At 55.5% G+C, this 11,251-nt stretch overlaps 5 protein-coding genes across 5 annotated transcripts; 3 read left to right on the top strand and 2 right to left on the bottom strand.

Annotated features, from left to right (window-relative positions):
* Nucleotides 1–1,363: 1,363 nt before the first annotated feature.
* PHYSODRAFT_306778 (hypothetical protein) lies at nt 1,364–2,299 on the top strand (the record flags this gene model as incomplete). The annotated part of the gene is made up of 1 exon (XM_009538978.1): nt 1,364–2,299. One exon carries the CDS (start codon nt 1,364–1,366, stop codon nt 2,297–2,299), a length of 936 nt encoding a protein of 311 aa, XP_009537273.1.
* A 645-nt stretch (nt 2,300–2,944) lies between these two features.
* Nucleotides 2,945–3,838, top strand: PHYSODRAFT_319410 (hypothetical protein; the record flags this gene model as incomplete). The annotated part of the gene is made up of 1 exon (XM_009538977.1): nt 2,945–3,838. One exon carries the CDS (start codon nt 2,945–2,947, stop codon nt 3,836–3,838), a length of 894 nt encoding a protein of 297 aa, XP_009537272.1.
* An 8-nt stretch (nt 3,839–3,846) lies between these two features.
* Nucleotides 3,847–5,322, bottom strand: PHYSODRAFT_565559 (hypothetical protein; the record flags this gene model as incomplete). Its single annotated transcript, XM_009538976.1, has 3 exons — nt 3,847–4,717; nt 4,809–4,950; nt 5,032–5,322. The coding sequence occupies 3 exons, from the start codon at nt 5,320–5,322 to the stop codon at nt 3,963–3,965; spliced, it is 1,188 nt and encodes a 395-aa protein (XP_009537271.1). The 3' UTR covers nt 3,847–3,962.
* A 183-nt stretch (nt 5,323–5,505) lies between these two features.
* PHYSODRAFT_253930 (hypothetical protein) lies at nt 5,506–6,919 on the bottom strand (the record flags this gene model as incomplete). Its single annotated transcript, XM_009538975.1, has 3 exons — nt 5,506–5,815; nt 5,886–6,226; nt 6,302–6,919. The coding sequence occupies 3 exons, from the start codon at nt 6,917–6,919 to the stop codon at nt 5,506–5,508; spliced, it is 1,269 nt and encodes a 422-aa protein (XP_009537270.1).
* Nucleotides 6,920–7,225: 306 nt separating this feature from the next.
* On the top strand, nt 7,226–9,420 carry PHYSODRAFT_362273 (hypothetical protein; the record flags this gene model as incomplete). Its single annotated transcript, XM_009538974.1, has 1 exon — nt 7,226–9,420. The coding sequence occupies one exon, from the start codon at nt 7,226–7,228 to the stop codon at nt 9,311–9,313; it is 2,088 nt and encodes a 695-aa protein (XP_009537269.1). The 3' UTR covers nt 9,314–9,420.
* Nucleotides 9,421–11,251: the final 1,831 nt, after the last annotated feature.

The following is an 11,251-nucleotide window of genomic DNA, read 5'->3' as shown; positions in this document are numbered from 1 at the left end:
CGCGACGACCGCCGACCTGTCAAAGCTGGAGCGCAAGAGCTCCATGAAGAAGTCGGCGACGACGTCGGATCTGGTGTCCATGTCTGCGGCAGTAGTGCCTCCCGCCGAGTCGTCTCGATGCATGGTTTGCCTCGAGGACGTGGGTCTGAATGTCGACGAGCAGAGCGGAGACGCATCCGTCGAGCTCCAGTGCAAGCACAAGTTCCACCGCGAGTGCATCTTCGAATGGCTCATGTTCCAGTACCATTGCCCTGTGTGCCGCGCGCAGGTGGGTCCTTCGGCCATGACCAACTACTGCCGTCCGAAGAAGCAGGTGCAGTGGTGGCTCGGCAACTTTAAGCAGGACCCGCTGAAGCCCGACACTGAGTATGCCTTTGTCAAAGCAATGGCTTCCACGCTAGACAAAGCATAGTTTAGTTCACTATAATAATTTAATCGCACCGAATTTACGTACAACAGCTCTGGTCTGACTTCGGTAGCTACATACCAGTGCAACAACGCTCAACTTACGGTTCGATTTGCATCGGGACCATGGATCTTACCCGTCAACGGAATCCCCAGACAAATGGGTTTGATCGAAGTGTCGTGAGTTTATCGTGTGCGTGTACAGTACCCTTCATCGCCAACCGCTGTGGTGCAACGAGTGACCCACCAACCAAGTGCGCGATGCGCGGCATCCGTCCACCAAGCACCCTGATAACGGCGCATCCCGTTGCAAACTTCAGAAATCAAGAGGATGGACCCTTCCACATCTCGCTCACGGTGTCCGCTGACGCCGACTCTCCTGGTCCAGTTGGCGTGTGAGCATTCCAAGCCTCGGACCGAGACACCCGAAGCGGAAGAAACAGGAGCGGCAGTCACATGCCGGTCGGAGATTCCTCGAGCCGCCATCGTTGAACGGCTTTTCCACTCTTTGGATTGATCCGGGGCCATCTATGCGACCACGAGCGCCGCCGAGGACAACACCTGGAGCGTGACGCGTCTGCTCTGCCCAATGCCCGCGAGCGATTGCCCCCTTCCTGCGCGCGCATTGGGCGCAGTGATCGAGCGCGTCACGGCCGTGCTGCTTGATGCGACAACCTTCACCAGCGTGACAACCATTTTGACTCGCGTGATCTAGCGAAAGCTGCCGGAAAAGACAGTTCGCGCGCGACTGGCGGCGCCAGCCACTCGGTCTCCAGCGATCAACGGATCGTGTCGGGCCGCTGGTTGGCACGAGAGATATGAACGGGTCCTTGCGCGTCGGCGTTGGTTTTGGCGCTCACCGCCAGCCATGAGTCACTTTCCAATTGCCTCCCCGTCGCATGAAGCGAACTGCCGGGTCCCAGAAGAGCGTATCTAGACATCTCTCGGTCGACCAAGCATGAACATTTCGGCGTTTGTTTCTGCGCCCCAGAGCGGCCGCAGCGTCTCCAAGAAGCGCAGCAGGATCAAAACGTACTCGCTCAAGATGCTCCGCCAGTACGTTCCGCGGGAGCTGCCTCTGCTCGTCCGCGTGGCGTCGACATCCCAGGAGACGGACTTCGTCGTCTACAACTGCACCTTGTCCAGCCTGACCACCAAGAACTCGTGGGGCGTGTCGTACCGGTACTCGGAGTTCGTCGCCTTCCGGACGAAGCTGGAGCAGGAGTGGACGTGCCAGGACCGCAAGTGCTCCGGGTCGTGCCAAGCCGTGCGTGAATACGTGGCGGCGTGCTTCCCCAAGAAGCGTATGGCCATCATGTCCACGAACCCGAGCACGATTTCCAGTCGCAAGAGCAAGTTTGAGAACGTGCTGATGCATCTGCTGCGCTGTGTATTGCTGCCCGGTAGTGCGATGAAGTGCTTCCATGCACGCCAGCATCTGCCCAAGAACCTGTTCGAGTTCCTCGGCGTGAAGAACGATGCCGATCGGCGGTCGCTGCTGCAGATCTTCGTCGACAACTACCAGAGCGCGTTGACGGACGGCCACGAGGCCAGTCTGACGTACAGCTTCCACTCCACCGCGTCGACCGTGGACTCGGCGCCCGATTCGGCTCAGTGTATGATCTGCTTGTTCGATGTGGACTTAGAGCACGAGCACCAGCAGCAGTGCGAATCCGGTTGCACTGATGCGGACAGCCCGCCGATCGTGCTCCCGTGCAAGCACGCCTTCCACCGCGAGTGCATCTTCGAGTGGCTGCTGTTCGAGTTCCACTGCCCAGTGTGCCGCGTTCGCGTGTGTCCGAACGCGGTGACCAACTATTGCCGACCGAAGGACCATGTGCAGTGGTGGCTCGGGGACTTTGAGGAGGATCCACTCCATCCGACTGCGAACTAAGGTTGTTAGTGTCAGACAAGTTAATTTGCGTGAATAATTAAGATATTTAGCGACAAGCGCTGTGTTTAGTGCGATGGTCTGTCGGAGCTTTGAGCGTTCCTGCTCCGAAAGCACGACACTTCGGCGCCGATGTCGTTCAGGCAGAAGAGCACTGGTGACTCGCCGCCAGCGAGCCTTGCATGCACGCCCAACTGCATGTACTATCGCATGCGGTTGCCAGGAAATCAAGGGCAAGCCACCGAGAAACGCAGCAGAGGTCCAACTCGGAGCGAATCGGATCGCCGGCAGAAGATCCGTCAGCTGAGGACACCGGAGGACATTCTACAGAACATGTAACCAACGCGTTCCGGCGCCGCCGAACAATGTACACCTGCTTACTCACTCACACACGAAGACAGCCTTCGTCTTCTGCGACGAGCAGCAAAGTTTTTAGGACCATGGTGTTGTGTTGTCACATGGGAGCGCTTTTTGGCATGCTCGCCCAGCGCAGCGCGTCAAATGCTGGGTACCGCCAGCACCCACTCAGGACAAGTCTCAGGATGAGACAGCGACGCTATTGGGGTGCGGTGCTATTGAGTAGCAACTTCACTCATTTACCAATTCGCCACCAAGCAACCAAGCCTCGATATGAACTCCGGGCTCTACATGTACTTCCAGACTGCAGAGGGCCGAGTCCCGCCGCTCAGCGTCTCGAGCATCAAGACACTCCACCAGCCTGTCCGCCAACAACTTCCGCTGCAATTCAGCGTGACTTCGACTGCCGTCAACAAGAACTTCGTGATGTACAAGTGCGACGTGTCGAGCGTGACAACCGACCACTCCTGGAGCGTGTGCTACCGCTACTCCGATTTCGCAGCGTTTACCAAGAGCGTGGAGGAAGTGTGGACGTGTCCTAACACCAAGTGCAGCGGCTCGTGCCAGGTCATTCGCGAGTTCATCTGGGCCAGCTTCCCGCACAAACGGCCACCGATCATCTCGCGATCTTCGCGCACTATCGCTGACCGCAAGAGCAAGTTTGAATCCGTGGTGAACTACCTGCTCCGCTGCGTGCTGCTTCCTGGTAGCGCCATGAAGTGCCTCCACGCTAGAAGGAACCTGCCGACAAACGTGTTCAAATTTCTCGGTGTCCAGCTCGAAGACGACAAACGGTCACTGCTGCAAGTATTCATCGACAACTGCCAAGCTTCAGAGTCGAAGTGCAGCGAATCTGGGCTTTTGGATAGCTTCCACTCGGATGCGTCAACGGTGGACTCGACGGAATCAGCGCAGTGCATGATCTGCCTGGATGAAGTGGAGCTTCGAAACGCCGCCGACGAGTGTTGCCACGGTTCAGATTTATCGATAACTCTGCCGTGTCAGCACGTATTCCACCGCGGATGCATCTTTGAGTGGCTGCTCTTCCAATACCACTGCCCCGTGTGCCGCGCCCGAGTTGGTCCGTCAGCAGTGACAACTTATTGCCAAGAGAAGAACTATATTCTCCAGTGGTGGCTCAGCGACTTTGAAGACGACCCGCTTACCGCGACAAGCCCCATGTAAACGTAATAAATCCGCAGCAGAGTTAGTTTATTCACGCTACCGCGTCGTTTTTGCGTACCTATACCAATGTGGACTTCTCATGTATGACCATTATCTATCATTCTGACGAGAGGACCGAGTGGTCCTATCTCTCGCCTTCATAGCTTTCCAGGATGCGATCGATCTCGTCAGCCATTTCCGTAGCGGTTGGCCGTTTCTTCGGATCTGTGTCCCAGCCTCTTACGATCAGGTCTTGCATCTGCTGGGGATAGTCACTCATGGCTTCCAACGACGGCCGAACTCCTGTTGGCACCTGCTCGTACACTTGCTCGCGCTCTAGCATCCGAAAAGGCTTCTCCCGTGCTCGCATAGCCCACAGCACCATCGACAAGCTGTAGACGTCGAGCTTCTCGTCCAGCGGCTTGAATTTGTATTCTTCCGGCGCCCGCCACTTTCCCTTGGCCACCGACGTCTCGAACGTGCATTTCTCACTTGTGTGCGCGCCGTTCACAATGCGGGGGCCCGTGTACTTGACTCGGTTAAAGTCATTCAGCTTCAAGGTGCCGTTGGCGTTGATCAGAAACTGGCGCGCCTGCAGATCTGCGTGCACGAACGGACCTCCTGGGGCGTTGTGAAGCTGTGCGACCCCGCGCGCAGCGTCTCGAGCGAGCCTCAACGCGCGTCCAACCGAGACCGGTTCGTCCGAGTCGAACAGCAGCGTATCGAGCTGGTGCGGAATGTACTCCACCACCACCGTCGTCTTGCACCAGCCCACCAGCCCCACAATGTTCGGCGCATTGCGTATCGAGAAGATGGACGCGCACTCCTCCACGTGGCGAGGAATGATGTCCGGTCGAGTCAAAAGATCCTCCTTCACACGCTTTACGGCGACGTCATGGCCTGCATCAGCAACAGCAACAACAATAACTTAGATAATTTACCAAAGATAAAATAATAAATCCACATGCACAAAACTCAACAATTGCCTCACCGTTCCACTTGGTCTTGTACACTTCTCTCCAGAAGCCTTTGCCGATGAACTCACCCTGTTCCAATTGGTCCATATTGCCACAGTTGAGCTCGAGCTCGTCGGGCTTGAACAGCGCCACCGCCTTCGAGAAATCGCAACCACTCTGCAGTGTATCCGCCATTTTGGATGTTTTAGCACGGATAATTACTTTATCGGGTAGTTTTTTTTGATAGAATGGACGCACCTCCTTGCGGTACGACTCGGGTCGCAGCCACCAGGCTTCCTCGACGCCTTTGGCTGCCAGCACGTCCGCGAAGGCGCCGCGCAGCCCTTCGGCGACTCCGCGCGGGCCGTCGATGCGCAACGCCGGCGCCCCCGACTGCATGATCTGCGCGATGTACGACACGTTCCAGAAGAAGTAGCCGACCACGGAGCAGCCCACGAGCAGCTTGATGAACGACGGCAGCTGCCGCCGCCACGAGGAGCGCAGGGCGTGCCAGCGAGCGCCGTGGGGCAGGCGACTCGAGCGCAACATCTCGGCGTCTTGGTGATTGACGATCTCTGATCTCGCTGTAATCGATGGCGGTCGCTGATTGGGGGAGACGGCGGAGCAAAAGGATGTCATTGGACGGCTAAATTCGACAAGTGTATCTATTTTGCACATCAGATGTTTTTGTAGAGAACTAACGTTACACTCCTCAATTGCCTTTTTGAAGCATCAATCATCGTCGACCTCTAGCTCCTCCATGTTCGGGAAATTATCCTTGTCCGCGGCGCCATCGTGGACGGACAGACTGAGGTCCAACGCGCTGACGTACCCTTGAGGGTCTGTCGCTGGGATTAGGAAGAGGAATGCGATGGGGACCAGTTTCATGATACTGCACAAGACGATGGCGAGCCACAGCATGTCGTACTCGTCCTTGGCGATGCCCAGCCAGCCACAGACGATAGCGCCCCAGAACTCGCTCACACTGTAGGAAAAGTTGGATACCGACATGAGCAGCGCGAACAAGGTGCCCTCAATGCCCCTGGGACACAGCTTAGCGCAGAGTACCAGGACAGGCATCGTCCGAGACGACGGCATCGCCCAGCACGAACGCCTTGTCCGGTATGCCGATGTCCAGATTCAAGCGCGTCACCAGCACAGCATCCAGTAACGACACCACCGCCAGACTGAGCTGCGCAATGAAGGAGATGCGATGGAAGGACATGCCCTTGAAGCACGTGTTGTACAGCATGGTGCCCACCATTAAGAAAATGTAGCCGAAGGCCGAGATCGTCCCCAAGAACTCCGGCGTAAAGTGCAGAACATCCGTCGTGAAGTAGAAAAATACCTGCGAGTAACCAGGACTGATGGAGCCTGCCAGGAACACCCACAGCGCACACTTCCAAATGATAGGCAAGCGCACGGCTCCCTTGAGCAGCACAATGCCTCCGTGCTATAGCGAAGCTGTAGACGTCGTCTTAGGTTCGTGCATCAAGATGGAGAAAATCAAAACCATAAGTGGACCCACTGCAGCGAAGCAGAACACTCCACGCACGCCCAGGTTGTGCGTGGCTGGTCCTGACAAAAAGGACCCAAGCATCCCGCCTACAGACAAGGAACCCCACGACAGCGACTGCAGGTCGTTCGCCCCGTTCTTCGGGTCTAACCTGGACATCTCGACGACTCTGGCATCAATTACGACATCAATCACGGCGGTCGACAGACTATTCAGCGTGAGCATCAGCACGGCACTGGCTGGTGTAGTGACCAGGTGTGGCATTGCCAGTGTCAGTGATGCAATGACCCCCATGGTGCTAAACATGATCATGTACGACTTGCGGTGGTACCCGAACAACGGGAAGCTGTCCGAGATAACGCCATACAGCGGCTTGATACTCCAGGGGAACATCATCACGGTCAGCAGCGACTGCGTCTCCGCCGGCTGCAACTGCAAGTTGTCCTTGAAGAAGTAGTTGACTGTCAGAGATCGGAAGCTCGCGAAGCCCTGCACCGCGTACACAGTGCTCACCAGCAGCAGGAACGACGTGCCGAACGTCCGCCTCAGCCGTCGCACCCAGCTGCGGAGTTGCTCAGCTTTTGACAACTCACCGCCGACCTCACCGCTATCTTCGCTCGTATCGCTCATCTGGCCATCGTCAAGCTCTCCGCTCCTGGCCACAAGTCCCGATGTCGGGCGCTCATGCGTGTCAAGAAGGGCAATAGCATAAGCTCTGGCTGGTGGTTGAGCGTAAAGTATTTTTTACGTTGGGGTCCTACTACTAAAGTATGAATGATGTGCACAACGTTGTTGCCTTTTTCAGGTTGAAGCTGCTCCGCTTGCCGATTGGTCGAAACGGCGTCCCACACGCAGCCAATCGCACGCATCTTGAAGCCGGCCGCGTCCCATACAATCACCCATACAAAATTCCGCAGAAGCGAGAAGCGATCATCGATGGAGGTGTCTCGCGTGTCGTCGCCGCCGCCGCCGCGCGCGCGGCCCGGCCGCTACTGGAAGTACAGCCACTCGGCCGTGAGCCTGCCGCGGCTGCTGCAGGAGCGCGAGCTGCGCGGCAACGCGCGCGTGATCGACGCGGCGTGCCAGGGCCACGGCAGCCTGGTGCGGCGCCTGCAGTGCGAGTCCGTGCTGCGCGGCCACTCGGGCTGCGTCAACACGCTGCAGTGGAACGAGAGCGGGCGGCTGCTGGCCTCGGGCTCGGACGACACGCAGGTGGTGATCTGGAGCTACGAGCAGCACAAGCAGGCGCAGGTCATCGACTCGGGCCACCGCCTCAACATCTTCGCCGTGTGCTTCGTGCCCGGCACGGACGACCACGTGCTGGCCACGGGCGCCATGGACAGCGACGTGCGCGTGCACTACGCGCCCTTCCGCGCGGACTCGACCAAGCTCTTCCGCGTGCACCGCGACCGCGTCAAGGACATTGGCACGTCCTGGGCCGTGCCCAAGGTCTTCTGGACCGCGGCGGAGGACGGCCTCGTGTTCCAGTTCGACCTGCGCGCGCTGCCCAAGAGCGGCGGCACCTGCGACACGGCGGACGCCTCGGGCGTGCTCATCAACCTGGGCAAGGACAGGAAGGGGCGCGTGCTCAGGGGAATGGGCATGACCACGCACCCGCTGGACCCGACCAAGGTGGTGCTGGCCTGCGGGGACTTCTACACCAGACTCTACGACCGCCGCATGCTCCGAGTGCAGCAGCACATCTCCTCTGCGCGGAGTGCGGGCGCGACGCTGCCCGTGGAGGTGTTCGCACCCCCGCACTTGCACTTGGACGCGTATTGCAGCAGCAGGGAGCAGCGATTCCACGATAAAAGCCACGGGACCAGCATCCAGTTCAGCAGTGACGGGTCCGAGATCCTCGCGAACTACCATAACGACCATATTTATTTGTTCAAGGTGGGCTCGAAGGAGATGGTGGTGTTCAGCAAGGACAACAAGACGGAGCCGCAGATCCAGCCCATATCGTGGCTGAATGGCGCGCGCATGGATGAACCAGATCTGCCCGTGGACCTGCATTTGGAAGGAGTGCAGATGCTGCACGAGCAAGGGAAAGAGGCGCTTATGAGTGACCAATACACGCGCGCGCTGAAGTCGCTGAATGTGGCGTGTGGTGCTCGAGGTGTGGTGGAAATGACCGCGACACAACGCAAAGAACTGCACCACGACTGCGCGAAGGCGTATCTAGGGAGACTGTGGAATGCAGATGGGTATCTGGCGGCGGTGCAGTGCAAGAAGGCGCTGGAGCTCGATCCAAATGACCGCGAGGTTGAATTGACTTACATCCGTGCGCTAAGCGCAGGGAAGCGAGAGCCACAGGCGAAATGGCAGGCGCAGCGATACAAGGAAAAGTATCCAGATCACGAGAAAGACGTTGCGCCGTTCTTGAATGGGACTGCATCGCCTGCCCGAGGTGCGCGGGCAGCTCAGCGCACCTTCCGGGTGTCGCAATCGTCTGATGAAGAGGAGTCGAGCAGCAGTAGTGAGGAAGAGCAACCTACTGGGAACCAGAATGATCATGCTGGAGATGGTCTGCCCGACGACGATGACGGATTCTGGGAGGGTAAGTTGGTGAACAGCACGCCAGTGAACTGTGACGTGCTTCGTCGCTACATTGGATACTGCAACGTGCAAACGGACATCAAGGAGGCTTCATTCTTTGGCAAAAATGACGCCTACATCATCGCGGGGAGTGACGATGGACGCGCACTGGTGTGGGACAAGGCGACGGGAGAGCTGGTGAACGCTATTGAAGCGGACGCGGATATCGTGAACTGTGTTCAGCCGCATCCTTTTGATGCTTGCTTGGCGACAAGTGGCATCGAGCATGTAATCCGTTTGTGGACCCCGACCAGCGAAAAGGAAACCACCCCAAGCGAAGCAGAGCTGGAGGAAATCTTGACGAAGAACCAGGAACAAATGGATAATGTTGCGGAGTCGTTTGAGGGGGCCATGCACAATATGGTTCGCCTGGTGTTTCAAGCTGGAGGAGATCACCAGGCTATCCAGGAGTGCGCGACGAGCTGAATTGCGGCGAAGAAGTATGTGTATATGAGCAAGGTTGGCGCTTGTGCGCTCTAGTGAAGTCCCAAAGAATGATCAGGAGCCACCTCTTTTTTATTTGCCGTAAGCGTATCCACGGATTGGTGACCAACATTTTCAGGTCTGTATGATCCGCTCTTGTTGGCGTTGTCCCTATCGCGAACATTCACTCTAGACTTCTTACCGCAGCTAGGACTACTGGGTGAAGGAAGATACCTAAAGGAACTAAAAGGCTACTGTTCGATTACGTCGACCTCCACAGGATACTAAGGGACGTGGAGTTTCAAGTGACGAAGTTTGGGCAAAGGCAAAAACAGGAACTCACCGCCACGAAAGAATATCAACCAAGGTTTTCGACGTGTTGCTGCTTGAGTACATGAACAAGTTCAAACCCTCGGTAGACGCTCAAGCCCCCAAGATTGAGCGGGACTCAAAACTCCGCTTCCACGGTAAACTCCGCTTCCACGTACATACATATCGCGTCCTCTTAGAAAGATAAAGTATATGCAACATTAGCAAACGTGTGGATCAAGCACCATCCGAAGGTGGGTGGGTATGATACAAACAAAGATTTCGTCCGTTAAAATGGACAAATAGCTGACGAACCTGTTGGTAAAGCAGGTTACTTCATGTACTTCGTGTATTCGTTACATGTGCATTGAACATGGGGTACAACGAGGTGCACTCTTAAGCACTATACTTTTGAAAAGCAATGAGATGCGCGGCGTTGAAGATATAATGTGTTGCTTTGACTTTTACTATCGTGGAATGACTATCTTATTGTAAATAAACTATACAGCGAACGCTAGCGCTGGTAAACGGATTGTGAGTGCTTGCACTTTATCCCTAGCTTTCGACATCGACCCAAGCCGACTGTTACCGTTTATCAAATCCATATTTCAAGTACGCACCATGGCCTAGCCAGAGCAATCTGGTATATGAGAGAAGAAGATTTTCTCGTACCCCTCAAGATGAATAAACCGACTAACTCCGCACCATATTTCCTATGCACTTGCAAACAATTCGCAAACGTAGTGTTAGCTATACAGATAGCGTTTGTGCGAATAGTTCGTATAGCGTGCGAAAAAAATGATTATTTTGGTTTACTCTTGGACGTTGCTAGGGTACAACGACCCACTCACAAGATGGCGCGTCGTAAACATGTTGGGCTGGCCACAGCACCCTCCGGGGAGAGAATAAATTTCATAAATTCAAGAACTGCTCACTACAGTGTGTGGTTCACACTACGGATACGGTCGACATTCTGGGAACAACCAGCCACGAAATGTACATACTTTGTGATGTTAAGGTAGCCATAATCTGTGGACTATGAGCTCAGGCGGCATTTGCCAATTAAAGTTAGGGATGGGGGGGCTCCCGGCCGCTGAAATAAAATTGGTTAGGCTGTTCAGCCAGCTAAAGCTGTCCTCCCAGTATAACACTGTGCTATAACCGCCAACTAAAGTGAGCTACTGTAACTCGAATGGACAAAGTCGTGCCACGAAGAAGCTATGAAATGTGAGGTCCTCTAAATATTTACTAAGTAAGTATTTTCGTCGTTGGCGGTTCACGGTGCGATTAGTGGAACAAAGTTGTTGACATTAAATGTGTGGTGAACGAATTGCAGCAGCAACTTGGGCGATGGTGCCAGAATGAACAAGGAGAGCAGAACGCCATTGCTGTACAAGTCCCAAGTTCAAGTGAGAGACAATGAGTGCAAACCAGCAAAAATGTTGAAATCATACTCTGTCCAATTGATTGTTAGCGTTTAATTAAAGATTCTAGCGCGGTAATGTATTTTTCTATCGTTACATTCTGGCAATCGTTTCAACTGCGGTCGCTCGGATGTAGTTCTCCGCACCCACAGGTAACATTCACCTAAAATATCACCTGAACGCGCGTGCGTTCTCTCTCACTGCATTT

This window comes from Phytophthora sojae (assembly GCF_000149755.1).
Source record: "Phytophthora sojae unplaced genomic scaffold PHYSOscaffold_12, whole genome shotgun sequence".
Lineage (NCBI taxonomy): Eukaryota > Oomycota > Peronosporomycetes > Peronosporales > Peronosporaceae > Phytophthora > Phytophthora sojae.
Note: the sequence above shows the minus strand (reverse complement) of the source record. Positions and strands in the feature narration are given on the sequence as shown.